An 18,497-nucleotide genomic window follows, 5' to 3' on the forward strand; every position below is an offset into this window, starting at 1 on the left:
GAAATGGAGAAACCACCTTAGGGAGAAAGGCAGGATGTGGACGAAGCTGCACTTTATCCTTATGGAAAACTGTATAAGGGGGCTCGGATGTAAGCGCCCTGAGTTCAGAAACGCGCCTTGCTGAGGTGATGGCTACGAGGAAGGCTGTCTTCCAGGATAGGTACAAAAGAGAACAGGTGGCCAGTGGCTCGAATGGAGGACCTGTGAGCTTGGAGAGAACCAGGTTGAGGTTCCACGTCTGAACGGGCTGACGTTGTTGTGGGTACGTCCGGTCTAAGCCCTTGAGGAATCTAACGACCATCGGGTTAGAGAATACCGAGGACGCGAGTTCCCCTGGGTGAAAGGCCAGGTGAACTCTAATTGAAGATATCGCCAACCCCTGCTGTTTTAGGGAGAGGAGATACTCCAAAATGAGAGGAATGGGTGCCCGCAACGGGGACGTGGCTCGTTGTTCGCACCAACAGGAGAACCGCTTCCACTTGGCCAGGTACGTGGTGCGTGTTGAGGGCTTCCTACTGCTCAGCAGAATCTGTTGGACAGAGTGCGAGCATTGCTGCTCTGCCTGGGTGAACCATGGAGCAGCCACGCCGTGAGGTGGAGTGATTGCAGGTCGGGGTGACGCAGCCGGCCGTGGTCCTGCGTGATGAGATCCGGATACAACGGAAGCGGGATCGGTGTCTGAACCGAGAGTTCTAACAGTGTGGTGTACCAGTGTTGTCTCGGCCACGCTGGAGCGACCAGAATTACCTGTGCCTGGTCTCTGCGCAATTTGAGCAGTACCTTGTGGACCAGAGGAAACGGAGGGAAGGCGTAAAACAGGTGGTCTTTCCAGGGAAGGAGAAACGCATCCGAGAGGGAGCCCGGAGCTCGACCTTGTAGGGAGCAGAACACGTGGCACTTCCTGTTGTCTCGGGATGCAAACAGGTCTATCTGGGGAAACCCCCACCTCTGGAAGATGGAATGTATGATGTCCGGACGGATAGACCACTCGTGCGTCTGGAAGGACCTGCTGAGTCGATCCGCTAGAGTGTTCTGGACTCCAGGGAGGAACGATGCCGTGAGGTGGATTGAGTGGGCGATGCAGAAGTCCCACAGGCGAATGGCCTCTTGGCATAGAATTGACGAACGTGCTCCTCCTTGCTTGTTGATGTAAAACATGGCCGTGGTGTTGTCGATGAGAACTAACACACATCGGCCACGTAGGAGGTTGAAAAATGCCTGGCACGCCAGTCGTACCACCATCAGTTCCCGAACATTGATGTGCAGGGCTAGCTGGGATGCAGTCCACAGGCCCTGGGTATGGTGTTCGTTGAGATGGGCGCCCCAACCCAGAGATGAAGCGTCTGTGACCAGGTGCAGAGAGGGTTGTGGGGCGTGAAATGGTATCCCCTCGCAGACCACATTGTGATCTAGCCACCAGGTGAGGGAGGTCAGGACCGAGATCGGGACCGTGACCACCATGTTCAGAGTGTCCCGATGTGGGCGGTATATTGACGACACCCAGGTCTGGAGTGGGCGAAGCCGAAGTCTGGCATGCCTGGTTACGTACGTGCAGGAAGCCATGTGACCCAGCAGGGTAAGGCACGACCTCACCGTGGTAGTTGGGAAGGCCTGGAGCCCTTGAATGAGGCTCGTGATGGTGCCAAAACGGTTGTCTGGCAGGATGGCTTGTGCACGTCTGGAGTCTAGAACTGCCGATGAATTCTATTCTCTGGGTAGGTTCCAGAGTGGATTTGTCCTTGTTGAGCAGGATGCCCAACTCGTTGAATGTGTGCACTATTATGTGGACGTGAGCTTGAACTTGCTCTTTGGTGCGACCGCGTACCAGCCAGTCGTCTAGGTACGGGAACACCTGTATCCCTTGTCGACGAAGGTACGCTGCCACGACAGCCATACATTTCGTGAACACTCTTGGGGCCGAGGATAGGCCGAAGGGAAGGACTGCAAATTGGTAGTGCACCGCGTTTACCACGAATCGCAGGAAGCGTCTGTGAGGTGGGTAAATTGAGATGTGAAAGTATGCGTCTTTCATGTCGAGGGCGGCGAACCAGTCTCCAGGATCGAGGGAAGGGATAATGGCCCCCAAAGAGACCATGCGGAACTTCAACTTTACTACGAATTTGTTGAGTCCGCGCAAGTCCAAGATGGGCCGCAGACCTCCTTTGGACTTGGGGATCAGGAAGTAACGGGAATAAAATCCCCTGCCCCTTAACTCTATCGGAACCTCCTCTATGGCCCCCATGGCCAGGAGCGTAGAAACCTCCTGAATAAGAAGTTGCTCGTGAGAAGGGTCCCTGAAGAGGGACGGGGAAAGGGGGTGGGAGGGGGGAATAGAAGAAAACTGGATAGCGTATCCCCTCTCCACCGTGCGGAGGACCCAACGGTCCGAAGTTATAAGGGACCAAGCACGGTGGAAGTGGGAGAGGCGATCCCGAAATGAGGGGGCTGGATCCTGGGGGATGACTGGGGCGCCGTCCTCGACCGCACCTTCAAAAGTTCTGCCTGGGGCCTGAAGGTGGTCTAGGTGGCCCCTGGTTCTGGCCGGGTTGAGGGCCGGTCCACCTTCTTCTACCACCTCGCCCTCGCCTCCGGGCCGAGTCCTGTCTCTGACGAGGCGGGGGGGGGGGGGGGGGGGGGGTAGAAGCGCTGAGGCTGCGGCCTAAATGGCCTGCGCTGAGGGCCCACAACATGCATCCCCAGGGAGCGCATGATTGTTCTCGAGTCCTTGAGGCTCTGCAGGCGAGAGTCTGTCTTATCTGAGAACAATCCATGACCCTCAAAGGGCAGATCTTGTAGGGTTTGCTGCAGCTCCGGAGGCAAACCCGAAACCTGAAGCCAGGAGATCCTGCGCATAGCGATACCCGAAGCCAGGGTCCTCGCAGCTGAGTCTGCAATGTCCAAGGAGGCCTGCAAGGAGGTCCGAGCCACCTTCTTGCCCTCCTCTACCATGGCTCCAAACTCTTCCCTGGACTCTTGGGGAATCAACTCCTTAAACTTCCCCATAGAGTTCCAGGAGTTGAAATTGTAGCGGCTCAGTAGCGCCTGTTGGTTCGCCGCTCTAAGTTGTAGCCCTCCGGCTGAGTAAACCTTACGGCCAAACAGATCGAGCCGCTTAGCCTCTTTTGATTTAGGCGCTGCAGCCTGCTGGCCGTGGCGCTCTCGTGCATTCACTGATTCCACCACCAGTGAACACGGTTGGGGGTGGGTATACAAGTACCCATAGTCCTTAGACGGGACAAAGTATTTCCTTTCCACCCCTCTCGCTGTGGGTGGAATAGAGGCAGGAGTTTGCCATATCGTATCCGCATTCGTTTGGATCGTGCGGATCAGGGGTAACGCCACCCTCGATGGGGCATCCGCTCCAAGGATATTCACGATCGGGTCGTGCACCTCCACTATCTCCTCCGCCTGCAGGTCCATATTACGGGCCATCCTACGCAGGAGATCCTGGTGAGCCCGAAGATCTATCGGAGGGGGACCCGTACATGAAGTGCCCGCCACTGCCTCATCCGGAGAGGAGGAGGAGGATGCCTCCGGTGGTACTGGATCCAAGGGGGGGTCCTGATCCCCCTGCTCTTGGGCCGGAGCATCACCTGCACTTGGGTCCATGGTGTCGGGTGGCGTGGACACGGAAGCCTCCATGCCTCCTGGCGGAGGCCGAGAGATGGTGGATTCTGGGGCCCTTCTGACCGAGTGACCCGAGCGAGAGGTCGATGGTATTGGAGCCCCTTGCTCCTGGTGGTACGCCCACGGGGTCCAAAACGACCAGTGAGATGGTCCATGAGAGTGGTCCTCTGCCATCTCCTGCCAATGGCCCAAGTTTCGTTCCTCGGCTTGCCCTTGAGGGGGGTATGCCGATCTCGACAGGTCCTCCGAGGAGCGAGACACCGACCTTGACGGCCATGGCGGTGCCGAGAGAGATGAAACGATCCCCGTGGGCTGCGGTGCCGCACGGTGCCGGTCCGGAGATGATCTATCTCTGCGCGGTGCCGGCGATCGGTGCCGGGACCGCGACCGGTGCCGATGACCTCGTCGGTGCCGGGAGTCGGATCTGGACCTCGACGAGGACCTGGAGTATGCCCGGTGCCGGGAGCGGCCCCTCGACGTCGAGCGTCGACCGTAGCGGTGCCGAGAACTACGTCTCGACGTTGATCGGTGCCGACGATCATATCGGTGCCGAGACGTAGAGCGGTGCCGCGAAGAAGATCTTGGCCGCGAGTACGACCGGTGCCGAGACGATATTCGGTGCCGGGACTGCGATCGGCGTGGGGACCTGCTTCGGGACCTGGATCGGTGCCGAGGTTCCAGCCCTTGTGATGGAGGGCGCATCAAGGCAGGTTTCCCCCTCGACTGGACCGGGCGAGTCAACGGTGCAGTCGGTGCCGGTGGTTGAGGCGGTGCCGGCTCCGTGAGAGCTATTAAGTCTCTCGCCGCCGCGAAGGTCTCTGGAGTCGACGGGAGACACTGTATCACCGCCGGCCTCGGTGGAGACGCTATTTGCACCGGACTCAACGGCCTCGGCGCCGGAGTCGACGGTGCTGGAGGCACCTGTTTTCGTTGCTCCACCGGCGGACGCGGCTCTACCCCCGGCACTGGGGGAGCCGGCGTCTTCGGCACGGATGTCCCCGTCTTATGGGCTTTTTTATGCCCCGGGGATAATGACCGGCGCCGAGGCACTTGCTGTGCTTGCGGTGCCGACGAGGTCCGGTGCCGGGGAGGCTTGTCTGACGCCACTCGCGTGGTCGTCATAGCCGGTGCCGCCGGGGCACTGCGCACCGAGGTGCTAGGCGCCGGGGCCTGGCCCGTAGAAGGAGTGTCCGGGCTAAGTGCCGCCTCCATCAGGAGTTGCCTGAGCCGAAAGTCCCGCTCCTTCTTGGTCCTTGGTCTGAAGGCCTTACAGATCTTGCACTTATCTGTTTGGTGGGACTCTCCCAGGCACTTCAGACAGGAGTCGTGCGGGTCGCTCGTGGGCATAGGCTTAGCGCAGGAGGCGCACTGCTTGAAGCCGGGAGCGTTGGGCATGAGCCCGGGCCCGCGGCCGGGGGAGAAAGGGGGAGACGACCCCCTTAATCCCCTGGACTACTTAGAACAACTTTAAAACTACTTAACTAATTTACTACAAACACTATAACTATAACTATAACTATAACTGTGATACAACAAAATAAGCTAGGGAGAGTGGAGGACAGCTATGCCGCGCTCCACAGTTCCAACGACCGTCAGGGGCGGTAAGAAGGAACTGAGGGGGCGCCGGGTCGGCTGGGGTATATATTCAGCGCCATGAAGGCGCCACTCTAGGGGGCTCCACAGCCGACCCGCCGGTGTTGCTAGGGTAGAAAATCTTCCGACGATCGTGCACGCGGCGCGCACACACCTAATGGAATGGATATGAGCAAGCACTCGAAGAAGAATTACACATACCCTGGGCCTCATAAAAATCCATTGTGGTATTCAGACTGGCTGTATTACCACGACAAGAAAAAGTTCTGCAGGCCTCTATGCTAGGGTTACCATACGTCCGGATTTTCCCGGACATGTCCGGCTTTTGGGGGCTCAAATCCCCGTCCGGGGGGAAATGTCCGGGAAAATTGGGAGGGCTCGGTGGTGCTCGGCCGGGGCCGGCGGTGCGGGGCCGGGGGCATGGTGCCGGGCCGGGAACCAGGGGCGCAGTGCCGGGCCAGGGTCACAGTGCCGGGCCGGGCGCGGGGCCGGACGGGGAGCCGGGGGCGCGGTGCCGGGCCGGGAGCCGGGCCCGCGGGGCCGGGGAGCCGGTCAGCCGGGCCCGCGGGGAGCTGGTCAGCCGGGGAGCCGAGCCCGCGGGGAGCCGGTCAGCCGGGCCCGCGGGGAGCCGGTCAGCCGGGCCCGCAGGGAGCCGGGCCGGCGGGTAGCCAGGGAGCCGGGGAGCCGGGCCCGCGGGGCGGGGAGCCGGGGAGCCGTGCCCGCGGGGCAGGGAGCCGAGGAGCGCGCTGGGTCGCCGTGGGCCGGCAGTGCTGGGCGGGCCGGGGGTGGTCGGCCGGGGCCGGCACCCCAGGGCCTGAGCCGACGCAGGCTGGAAACGCCGGGGGGCCAGCCTGGGCCGCGCCTCCTCCCCCCACACCCCCCTTGCCTGCTTCAGGCTTCCCGCGAATCAAGAGAAGCTATCGCGGGAAGCAGGGGAGGGCGGAGACTTTGGGGAGGGGGCGGGGGTGTGGGCGGGGCTGGGGGCCGTAGAGTGTCCTCCATTTGGAGGCACAAAATATGGTAACCCTACTCTATGCAGTAAAGAAGCTACGCCACTAAGTAGCTACAACTACACCAATATAACTACTGCTAATTCAACGGTATAATTAAGTCATTTTATTGTGTAAGAATGAAGTTTGGAGCTCATCTTAACAGGTTATTACAGTGACTGGGATAAAACCACAATAAAAACTCAGCACTTGCAGTTCTGCAAACAAATGCTCCATGAATACAAAAACTCCAGCAACAACAGCTTCAGAACAGAACTAGGCCAATTGCCCCTGCTAATCAACATGCAGAAAGAATACTCAACTCCTCGGGCCCTCTCAACCACGGCATCAAATATTCTCTCTTGTGTGGCTGTTTGTTTGTTAAATGTGTGATTTTGGTAGGTTTACTGAAAGACGGTAGACTAATTTGAGGAAGTGGATTTTAGGTTTTATTCTGAAGGTGCTCAAGTTCATGGTCATGCTGGAACACCCATGGAAGCGAGTTCCACAGCAGTGAACTAGCTGCTGAGAAAGCTCTATCTACCGCACTCAAGTTTCACTCTTGAGCTTGACAGTTCCTTTGTGTTCATAGTCATGTAAAATAATAAATGTGTCCCTCTGGGAATTTGGACCAATCCCAGGAAGTACTTTGAGGATGAACACCAAAACCTTGAATTTGACTAAATCTACAGTGGGAAGCCACTGACGAAAGCAGCCCATTGGGAGTAATGCACTTTCAGAGGTCAGTATTGTTAAACAAATAGTCTGTGATGTTCTGAACTGAGACTCCAGTACACCACACAAAAGTAGTGCAGAGGAGTTGCAATTAGTACACCAGCTCATGGACTGGAATAGCAGTCAGAGGAGGGGTTCACTGTACCTCTGCAATCTGGATTTAGGCCAATGGGAGGAGGATACTGTGGAATTTACCTCCATAATCTACTGGCATTTCACTCACACAAAGCATGAGTTACTTGTGTTCTTTACAAGTGGAGCAGATTTCACCATAAATGAATAGCACCTTGCAATCTTTTGCATTTTATTACTTTCTGGCAAATTTGCTCTTGCATATTAGGGTTCATGTTATTTTAAATGAATTTATGGGAAGTGAGCTAATATCAAGGTTCAAAGACACTCTGTCTCCATAAGACCATGTTCTCCACAATAAACATTTCCTGTCTATTAAGTGCCATCATTTCCCACAGGACAATACAGATCTTAGCAGCCTACAGGAAACCAAATTTCACTTCCTCCACAGGCTGCATGATTCTTGGTGCTTGATAGAGGCATTCTGTGTAAAAAGTGCTTCCTATGAACTCTTTTAATGATATCTGTATAAACATCTGGAAACTTAGCTTCAATATGTGTTTGATAGCTTCTCTTGAGTGGCTGTATATAACATTCTTGCAATAATATTTTGTTTTACAGAATTTACATTCAGCTTTACTGAGTTCATAGCATTTAATGTCAAAAAGTCCTTTACTGTGCTTCTTCTGTTCTTGTCATGCATTTGGTTCCAAAATGATTGAAAATGGAGGACTTATGTCAAAAGGGATAAGACCAGCAGATTTCAGATGTTGACAGACCAATCAGTGCAAACAGCAAATAGGGCAGGTATATGTGCATAGCAATGGTGATTGTCAGGGGAGAGCCAGACATTTTCAGAATCTCTGTCCAAGCAATTCTAAGTGCCATTAAAGAAGGTGCCATTATATACAAATTGATTCTGAATCAGGTATTCTTCACATCCCCACTAGGAAGGAACTGCTACTAATCATGTCTTTTTGTCATCTGACAAATTAATCATCCATTTCAGAGTTGGTAAAATTTATTTCTCCTTCTCTGTCACTTCCACCTGATAAATCCTCCTCTTATTCAAAAATTCTCATGAATGCTCTTGAACTTTGCACTATGAAATCTAGTCTCATTTCTATTATCCAGTTTTCAAGGTTATCTAAATCTTGTTGCATGATTTTTCAGTCCTCTTCAGTATTGGCAATACCTCCCAGCTCTGTGCCATCTGCAAATTTTATTAGCACACTCCCAATTTTTGTCTTAAGGTCATTAATGAAAATGTTAAAAAGACTGATCCCAAGTGTGATCCTTGAGGAATGTCACTAGTAACCTCCTACAGCCTGACAAGTCACCTTTCAGCATGATTTGTTGTAGTCACCCCTTTAACCAGTTCCTTACCCATCTTTTTTGATTCTCATATTAATCCTCATCTTCTCCAGTTTAACTAATAATTTCCCATGTGGGACTGTATCAACTGCTTTACTGAAATCCAGGTAGATTAGATATACTGTATTTCCTTTGTCTAGAAAATTAGTAGGCCTGTCAATTAATTGCAGTTAATTCAAGCAATTAACTCAAAACAAATGAACAATTAAAAAAATAAATCGTGATTAATCACAGTTTTAATCGCACTGTTAAACAATAATAGAATACCAATTTAAATGTATTATGAATATTTTTGGAGGTTTTTCTATCTTTTAAAATATATTGATTTCAATTACAACACTGAATACAAAGTGTACAGAGCTCCCTTATATTATTTTTTATTACAAATATTTACACTAGAAAAAAGATCAACAAAAGAAATGGTATTTTTCAATTCACCTCATAAAAGTACCGTAGCGCATTCGCTTTATCGTGAGAGTGTAACTTACAAATGCAGATTTTGTTTTGTTACATAACTGCATTCAAAAACAAAACAATGTAAAACTTTAGAGCCTAAAAGTCCCTGGCCCAATGGCAGCATTATCTCCTGTAAATGTAAACAAACTTGTTTGTCTTAACGTTTGGCTGGACAAGCAGTAGGACTGAGTGGGCTTGCAGGCTCTAAAGTTTTACATTGTTTTACTTTTGAGTGCAGTTTTGTAACAAAAAAAATCTACATTTGTAAGTTGCACTTTTATGATAAAGAGATTGCACTACAGTACTTGTATCAGGTGAATTGAAAAATACTGTTTCTTTTGTTGAACATTTTACAGTGCAAATGTTTTAAATAAAAAATAATAATATAAAGTAAGCACTGTACACTTTGCATTCTGTGTTGTAATTGAAATACACATTAGAAAATGTAGAAAAAATCCAAAAATATTTAAATAAATGGTATTCTATTACTTAACAGTGTGATTAAAATTGTGATTAATCACAATTATATTTTTTAATCTTGCGATTAATCACAGTTTTTTTTTTTAATCGTTTGACAGCCCTAAAAATGACTGCACCTCACCTGAAGTGGGGGGAATGTTGTCCGGGCTTGCCGAAGAAAGGCTTTATGGAGGTCGCGGGGGAGGTGGTTAGAATCTGCGGCAAAATGTGAGTGGTGGTGAGCTTTGTGGCGCTGACTCACCCCCTGGGAATGTGAGGGCGGAAGGCTTTAAAGGTGCAAGCCTTGGTCATTGAAAGCCCTTTCTCCATGCAGCAGGCAAGGCAGCACCCACACTCCTTCCCTTTGAGATTTTAATATCCGGTTGGGTTAGGACCTGCTGTGGGCATTGCTATAGTCACTCCTTTGTAAGGAGGCTGGGAAGGAATTTTTACCTCACCACCATGGAGTGAGGTTTTTTTGCCTTCCCCATAGTGGATGTCAGAGAGGACCTTTTCTGGTGAGGAGAAAAGGTGGAAGGAAGGCTATATGTCACAACTTATTTTGTAAGTGAGGGGCGGATGTCTAGTACAGATACTCCAGAGGGAAGGCATTCAGTGGCTAGATAAATGGCCTGGTAAAGGACTTGAAACGAGGTGCTGGATAAAGGAATGGAACGGGGGTGGAGGGTTGGGGACTCCTATGATTGGTACGGCAGGGAGCCAACCCCCCCTTTCTTATAGCCCATCTTAACTCTTCAGGAGGTGGGGAGGATGGTAAGGTGAAAGCTATGGGTTGGTTGGGGGACGTGGATGGAAAATGAAGGGGGTGCTGGTGGAAGCCCCAGGTAGTTATTTGAATAAACATGGATTTGCCTGCCTTGTACACTTTATCTGCCAAGTAGTCCCAGATATCTATACAATAAAGTTGTGGCCTGATTAAATTGATATCAAGTGTCTCCTGTCCTTTCAGCATCCTTTTTCCCATTCTTTGTAGGCTCTCTCTCAATAGCCTATTTGAGATGCTTGTTCATCCAGTGTAGTCTGCGACCCTTCCTTATGAGTTTTTGCCTTTCTTTGGTATACAGGCCCCAGATAGTTTCTGCAACTTTGACTTAAAATAATTCTAAAACTCCTTCACATTCAGATACTTGAGTTCTTCAGTCCAGTTAACTTCCTTAACAAATTCCCTTAATTTTTTTTAAAATTTGCCCTTTTGAAATCAAGGACCCTAATTGCAGACCTATTTTGGTTTATCCTTCTATTTATCTTTAACTGAATTAACTCATGATCACTCAAACCAAAATTGTCCTCTAATACCAGTTCTTCTGTGGGGTCCCTCACTACTTACCAATACTACAATCTAAAATGGAATCATCTCTTGTTAGTTCAGTGACTATATGGTGAAGAAATCTGTCATCTATCACATCCAGGAATATCAGGACCCTACCATTATTAGTAGCATTTGTCCTCAAATCTGTGTCTGAGAAAATAAAATCATAATCACATAATTCTCAGTAGCACTTATTTCATTCAAATATTAAAGAGGTCTCTATCTCTATCCAAATCAGATCCTGTGGAATCTGTAGCAGTTAATATGCAATGCTACTTTACCACCTTTGCCTTTATTTCCTGAACAGCATATACACTTCAATACCTGGCCACCAGTCATGACTACAATTGCACCATATTTCCATTATCGCTATAATATCTCTTTTTTCCCCTCGCACCAGTATTCTAGTTCCTCCATTTTGTTACTCAGTCATTGGTGTACAGTACCAAAATCTTAGTTGTTTCTGCTTAGCATCATCCAATTTCCTTGCCAGATTCGGTATATTCATTTTATTGCTAGTATTGCCTCCTGACTGTTACTGGTGTTTGTACTCTCTTTACTCTTGTTGTCCATTCTCCTATTCTCTGTTGTTCCTTTCTCCGTTGCTGTATCCTCTTTCACTTGATTTTCCTCCAGCTGAATATTAAAATCAGTGGTGGAAAATATATGAACATCTCCCAACCATCTGCCCTACATTCCTAATTTAAAGCTCTTTTGATCAGTTGTGCCAGCTTCCATTCCAGAAATCTATTACCCTCCCTACTCAGGTGCAATCTATCCCAGAAGTGTCCTCTGTCCGTGAATGCCTATTAGTAGTCCAGCATCCCAAATCTCCCCTTATAGAACCATTGCCTGAGCCATCTGTTGATCATCATAGTATTGTCTCGCCTTCATTCTCCCTGTCTAGGGACATGTAGAATCCCACTGAAGATCACCTGAGCTTTCATTTCTTTAAGCATCTTCCCCAGCCTGGCGTAGTCTTTCTCGATGCATCCCAGTGAGAATCTAGCAGTGTCATTTTTTCCCATGTGAAGGAAAATCAGTGAATTCTTTCCTGCTCCCATCAGGATCCTCTTCAGCCTGAGGTCCACATCCCATATCTTAGCTCCTGGTAGACAACACACCTTTCTGTTCTCTTGATCAGCTCTGGTGACAGGCCTATTTGTTCTTATTAAGGAGCTCCAATTATACAAATCAGCCTCCTCCTGGTGTTGGTGTGATTCTCAGGTCTTTCCATTTCCATTGTTTTATTCATCTAATCTTACCTACCTATGATCTTATCTACCTATCATCCATCCATCCATCCACTTTACATAGAATTTCAAAATAAAAACAACAGCATTTTGAAATAAAAGTAACAGTATCCTTCTTTCTGTTTTCTCAATTGTAGAAAAATGAATTTGGTTAGATTATAGGGTCTTTGCGTCTGTGTTAGTGTGTGTATAAAGAATTTATGAAGGAGAAACCTAAGTAGAAGAAAGAATTTTGAAAGTAAGGTCTGCGATTCTTCTTATCTGTAAAGACGGAGAGAGTGCCATAATCTTCCATAATCTTAGAATCATAGAATCATAGAATATCAGAGTTGGAAGGGACCTCAAGAGGTCATCTAGTCCAACCCCCTGCTCAAAGCAGGACCAATTCCCAGCTAAATCATCCCAGCCAGGGCTTTGTCAAGCCGGGCCTTAAAAACCTCCAAGGAAGGAGACTCCACCACCTCCCTAGGTAACGCATTCCAGTGTTTCACCACCCTCCTAGTGAAATAGTTTTTCCTGATATCCAACCTGGACCTCCCCCACTGCAACTTGAGACCATTGCTCCTTGTTCTGTCGTCTGCCACCACTGAGAACAGCCGAGCTCCATCCTCTTTGGAACCCCCCTTCAGGTAGTTGAAGGCTGCTATCAAATCCCCCCTCATTCTTCTCTTCTGGAGACTAAACAATCCCAGTTCCCTCAGCCTCTCCTCATAAGTCATGTGCTCCAGACCCCTAATCATTTTTGTTGCCCTCCGCTGGACTCTTTCCAATTTTTCCACATCCTTCTTGTAGTGTGGGGCCCAAAACTGGACACAGTATTCCAGATGAGGCCTCACCAATGTCGAATAAAGGGGAACGATCACGCTTGAACTAACGCTTGTGAGAGTTCTGTCTCCCACGCTCATAAGCCTCTCCCTGTTGGTTAGAAGTTTCATTGTTACAAAGGAATGTAGCCTTGGGAGCAGCAATCTCTCAGATAGTTCGGGTCAATTCCATGGGAAATACTGTGTTTCAGGACAGACACCTGGAACCTGAATTATAGAAATTAAAAGGCACAACAGTAGTCTTTCCAAGGCAAGGTTGAGCACACTGGTGGAATGATTTCAGGTGGCCTGTATTGCTGCTGCCTTGCTTTACAAGTTTTATGCGTTAATACAGGATTTTGTTGCCCAAGGCTGTCAGTTCAGCTTCTTTCTATGAACACTAAATTCACAAGCACCTTCTTTAGAAAGAAGTTTCTAATTGTTATTTTAACATACAAGACAAAATTTTCAAAGGAGCCTCTGAAAATTTTGCACATGAAAATGCCTGTTTTTGAGTTTGTGGGATTTCTATACATGAAAACAGATGTCCACATTTGGTGGCATAATTAAGGAGACTCAATGTCAATTTAGCACAAAGTTTACAGAACTTGTCCAACTTGTCACTTGAATATTAGATTTGCATGACCTCCTCTCAGCTACTATAATTCTGCACACAATGATGAAGAAGAAGATTCTGAGTCTCACTTATTACAGCTATAGTCTGGTATAAAGTATTTAATCTTTAATTATGTGATATAATATGTATTCTGGATTCTATACATCATCATATTTTATATATCGTGTTTAATTCACAATATATGAGATTCCTTTACAAAAGAATGTCTTAGATACTGATTGTGTACAGATTGTGCTGGTAATGTACAGTGATTAGAGTTTGGATTTCAAAGAGGACTTAGAGTTAGCTGCCCATTAAAAATCAATGAGATTGGGTCATATCATAGATACTGAAAAGTCAATGGCATTTGGAGACCTAACTCCTTTAAAAATCCCAGTTCAGAAGTTCAGCAATTCCTTACACACAGTCTTGGTCATTAGAGCCTGTTTTACTAAAAACGGAAATGTTCACCATGATGCTAAAGTTAGTTATTTTTATGTTCCTTTACATGTCTTGTTAAATGCCACAAGGTCTGTAAGTATTGTCTGGACAACTGTTAGAGATTATCAGACAGGATTATAGTTTAAATTCTTGTGTGAACAACCATGAAGAGAACAGAGGAAGAACAGTTCTAAGATGATAATTATAACTAAAAAAAAAAAAAAAAAAAAAAAGACACCCCAAAACTAAAACCAAAAACCAAAATTGTCCCTATCCTCTCCTTTACCTCTGAAGAACATTAATAATAATATTCTACTGTAATAATATTTTTGTACCTGTAAATTACTGAAGATCCTTTGTATTTCAGGTACAGTACTTCATCTGGCAGTGATCTTTGTTGGAAAGGTCCCTCGATTCAGTGAAACACCTGGCTTTTGATTGCCACAATAAGACATTCCAGCAACACTTTTGTAATACCCATATTGTGATTCTAACCACTATTCTTCTGTTATGTATAATCCAGAAATTCAGCTGGAAATCTGAGTGGGCACAGTACCTTAACTTGGAGTTTTGCTTCTTGTATTTGACCTTTCCAGGATGCTACAAATTTAAGGTTGTCCACCGAACAGCTCATTACCCTAAAAGATAAACAAATATACCCTAAATACCACACACATGTAATAGGAAATTCAAATATAAAAACAGGAATAAGTTGTTCACACTGTTTATTGCATCACATAATAAAGATTAAAAGAAAAACACATGTAGAATTTTACAAGAAAGTAAAGGATTTTTTTAGCATTGAATTAACAAAGTAGCTATTTTACCCCAGTGTAAATAATAAGAAAATAAGATGATTAAGGACACTATTTTGAAGCATAAGATGTGAAGTGTGCTTATCGACAATGAAAGCACAGAAATAGAAAGTGAATATAAAGGGGAAAGGGGAATATGAGAAATGAGAAATGTGTAAATAGGCTGCTTCATGTCACCTACCTTGCAGTTTCCTGGCGTAAGGCATTAAGAAATGTATCTGGATGGAAGAGCTCTGAGAGGTCAAGGGTTTCTGAGAGCAGTGTCTTTTTTTCTGCTTTATCCACCCAGTTCTAAAAAAAAAAAAAAAAATGTATTGCCCATTAATTGGGAGAACAATTAAACGAGTAACTTATTGCTTTATCTTCTAGCACTTTGAGTTGGTGCAAATTTGACGGCTATCTTTAATGCTAAATGTGTTCGTATAAATGATTAATGGTAAATGTGTTAGTATAAATGTACTATAATCTTAAAGAGGAACATTGATTCCTACTATTTGGTACTGGCAACCAGAAAATAAACAAAACTGAGCAGCATTTAACATTTTGAAGACAGTAGTTTATTTTGTATGTCTCTGAAGTGACTCGCCAATATGAATAAACTTAAAAAACCCTCCAACCTTTGTACAATGCAGCTCACTTGCAGAACTCAGCTCTTTGCATACCAACACTGGTTTTTTGTGTATGACTCAGGGTAACATATGGCTCATAAAAAGAACAGGAGTACTTGTGGCACCTTAGAGCCTAACAAATTTATTAGAGCATAAGCTTTTGTGGACTACAGCCCACTTCTTCGGATGCATATAGAGTGGAATAAATATTGAGGAGATATATATACACACACAGAGAGAGCATAAACTCCCCCCTGTTTATGCTCTCTGTATGTGTGTATATATATCTCCTCAATATTTATTCCACTCTGTATGCATCCGAAGAAGTGGGCTGTAGTCCACGAAAGCTTATGCTCTAATAGATTTGTTAGGCTCTAAGGTGCCACAAGTACTCCTGTTCTTTTTGCGTATACAGACTAACATGGCTGCTACTCTGAAACCTGTCATATGGCTCATGATTTCCTTGAGAATTGCAGATTCAGCATTTTCAACTGCAGGTTAAGCTCTAAACTTCTTAGATATGTCTTCTCAATGTAATTGGTGAGGGCAACTCCAGATACTTTGATAACTGGACAAGGGACACGAAATGAAAATTAAACTTCATAGTCTTCGTCATTATAGCATTTAATTAAAATTAATAGTAGTTACCGCACCTCTAAAACTCAGGAGGTTTATTTAGGTGCCTAAGTAAACATGCAGATATGTAACTGTGGGCATCCAAGTTTGAAAATGTTGGTTTTACATTGATTGTGTTCTTAGACCATTCAACCAGAGGTACTCGTTTATGATCAGTTAGCTGAAGAAATGAGCCACCTCTTTCTGAGATACATTCTCTGAACTTCCCACCATTATATCAATAACATGCCATTAAGATGCAAGACACAACCTGTGTGTCTTACTTTTCAATCTTTACAACTGCTTTTTTCATTATTAATTATAGTGAACTGCTGAGCTGTGTCTCCTACACTTTCCATTATTTTACCCCAAATGCACTCTTTGTTGTTAAAAGACACAAATACAAAAGGTGTCTCCAATCTTAAAAAAACATAGGCTATTAACTACTCTTCTAGATATTTTGCTACAGTAGACATCTCTTGAACATTTTACTCCCACTTTAATCACTTACTGAAAAGGTGTAAGACTCTTGCCAAAATCTAACAAACTAAAAAACATTTTCAGTGAAAACAGCTCACTATACATGAACCAGGTGGAATTATTTTTCCTTCATGACTGAACATATCCTTGGTCAGAAAATAATGGGACTACTCATATTCATAAAGTTAAGCAAGTGCCTAAGTGTTTGCAGGATTGGAGCCTGAGCATCAGGCACCTATCTGCTGTCTGCAGTTATTCTAGTATTGCTTGTCTCTGACAAAGGAATAGCAATTTATTTATATAAATTTTACATTTCAGTTTAGGGTTTTTTGGTTTTAAGCTTTTGTTTTGTTCAGTACAAAAATGCTTAATCACCTAGCACTTGTTCATGTTGAGCACTCCCAGACCCTTTCCCTCTGCAATTTTAATGCTAAAACATACATTAACAACAATTTGAAACCGAGGAATCCGATATCCTCAAAATGTAGATATGAACTGTAAAATAAATACTTGCTGAACTGTGATCTTTCAGATTTAAACTTTACTCAACTTGGTCACAATGCTGTGGAATGTAAATGAGTCTTGGCCCAAAATTTCCCAAAAAAGGCCCAATTCTTGAAAGTAATGAGAACCCAGCAGTTTCCACTGATGTCAGTGGGTGTTTCTGGGTGCTCAGCACTTTTGAAAAAATCATGATAGTTGTTTAGGTGTCTGAATTAGGATTTAAGAGCCTTAATTTTTAAGATCCCATTTTTTAAACTCTGGGCCTTAGATTGTAAACCCTTCAGGACAGAGAAGATATCTTCATATTTGTTTACACGACAGGGCCTCATTTCTGACTGTGGCTTCTCCATTTTACAGTTATATAAATATTAAACAGCATACACTTCTAAATGTAGTTTAGTGGCACAATTCTATAAATAGTCGCAGGTCACATATTTGTATACAGAAAAGTTAATGCCTAATACTAAACCAATAAATACCAGCTCAAAAATTCTTTATGTTATCACCATATAGAAAGGATAACAAGTTGTGCTCTTTGCTAAGTACCATAATCTGTGTTACTGTGCCTATTAGTCTATTCCAGATTCTGCGGGAATAAAAAAGATGTGAAGCTATGTAATTTTTATAATTGCAGGTAGCACTTACCAAACACCCACATCTTGCTGAAAAAAGCATACTTCTCTGATTTCTTTAAATTGCTAATAGGCTGCTTCCATAAAATTAGCTTAGAAATGGGAAAGCCATTTAAAATACATATAAATTATCACTTAATTAATTGTAGTTTTTTCTGTCAAAGTGTCAAAAGAGATCTCCATCATGTTTCTACCACACTCAAACATTTAATTCAGTGACCTTTAAATCTGTCACAACATAGATTCTGAGCTCTCATTCCAAGCAATTATGACAAGTTAGTTTTTTTTCTTTCCATTTTCATTAGCTAAAGATATGCAGTTAATTGCTCTTGTCTGCACACTTCTTTTACTGACTCTAAATAACAGTAATCCCTTTTATTGTACAATAATAATTGTCGATGATGATTAGGACAGACTTTAAATCGCTTAGCATACTATAAGAGGCCACACAATTATTTCAATTTATATTTAATAAATTCATTTTATTAGTGTTTTCAAATAAACTTTTAACTGTTAAAGAGAGATATTGGCAGGAATATAGATGCATATGTTTAATCTAGTTAAAAAGCACAGTTGACAATCAGATTTCACTCCATTAATGTCTGAATTAATATAATTAATCACGGTTGGGAAGACTGCAGTAACAAAAAGTTTTCATGAGATCATAGAAATAAACATGAAATTGATACTTGCATTGGTGTACAGTACAGCATGGGAGAAGGATATCCTTTAAACTTTTAAATAAAATACACTTATAATTAGGGCTGTCAAGTGATTAAAAAAATTAATCGTGATTAATCACGGTGTTAAACAATAATAGAATACTATTTATTCTAATAGAATAGTATTTATACAAATACTTTTGGATGTTTTTCACATTTTCAAATACATTGATTTCAATTACAACACAGAATACAAAGTGTACAGTACACACTTTATATTTATTTTTATTATAAATATTTGCACTGAAAAAATAAAATAGTATTTTTCAATTCACTTAATACAAGTACTGTAGTGCAATCTCTTTATCATGAAAGTTGAACTTACAAATGTAGAATTATGTACAAAAAATAACTGCATTCAAAAATAAAACAA

At 44.8% G+C, this 18,497-nt stretch overlaps 1 protein-coding gene across 3 annotated transcripts in view; it reads right to left on the minus strand.

Moving 5' to 3' along the window:
• DYNC2H1 (dynein cytoplasmic 2 heavy chain 1) overlaps positions 1 to 18,497 on the minus strand; it is a 418,528-nt gene that overhangs the window by 7,561 nt on the left and 392,470 nt on the right. For all 3 annotated transcript variants that reach the window (XM_024099590.3, XM_024099589.3, XM_024099588.3), the window contains 2 exons: positions 14,745 to 14,854; positions 14,305 to 14,386 (listed from right to left, as the gene is read on the minus strand). In XM_024099590.3, the coding sequence (XP_023955358.2) occupies positions 14,305 to 14,386; positions 14,745 to 14,854 (192 nt within the window). The remainder of the gene's footprint in view (positions 1 to 14,304; positions 14,387 to 14,744; positions 14,855 to 18,497) is intronic.

Source organism: Chrysemys picta, chromosome 1 (genome assembly GCF_011386835.1).
Source record: "Chrysemys picta bellii isolate R12L10 chromosome 1, ASM1138683v2, whole genome shotgun sequence".
Taxonomy (NCBI): domain Eukaryota; kingdom Metazoa; phylum Chordata; order Testudines; family Emydidae; genus Chrysemys; species Chrysemys picta.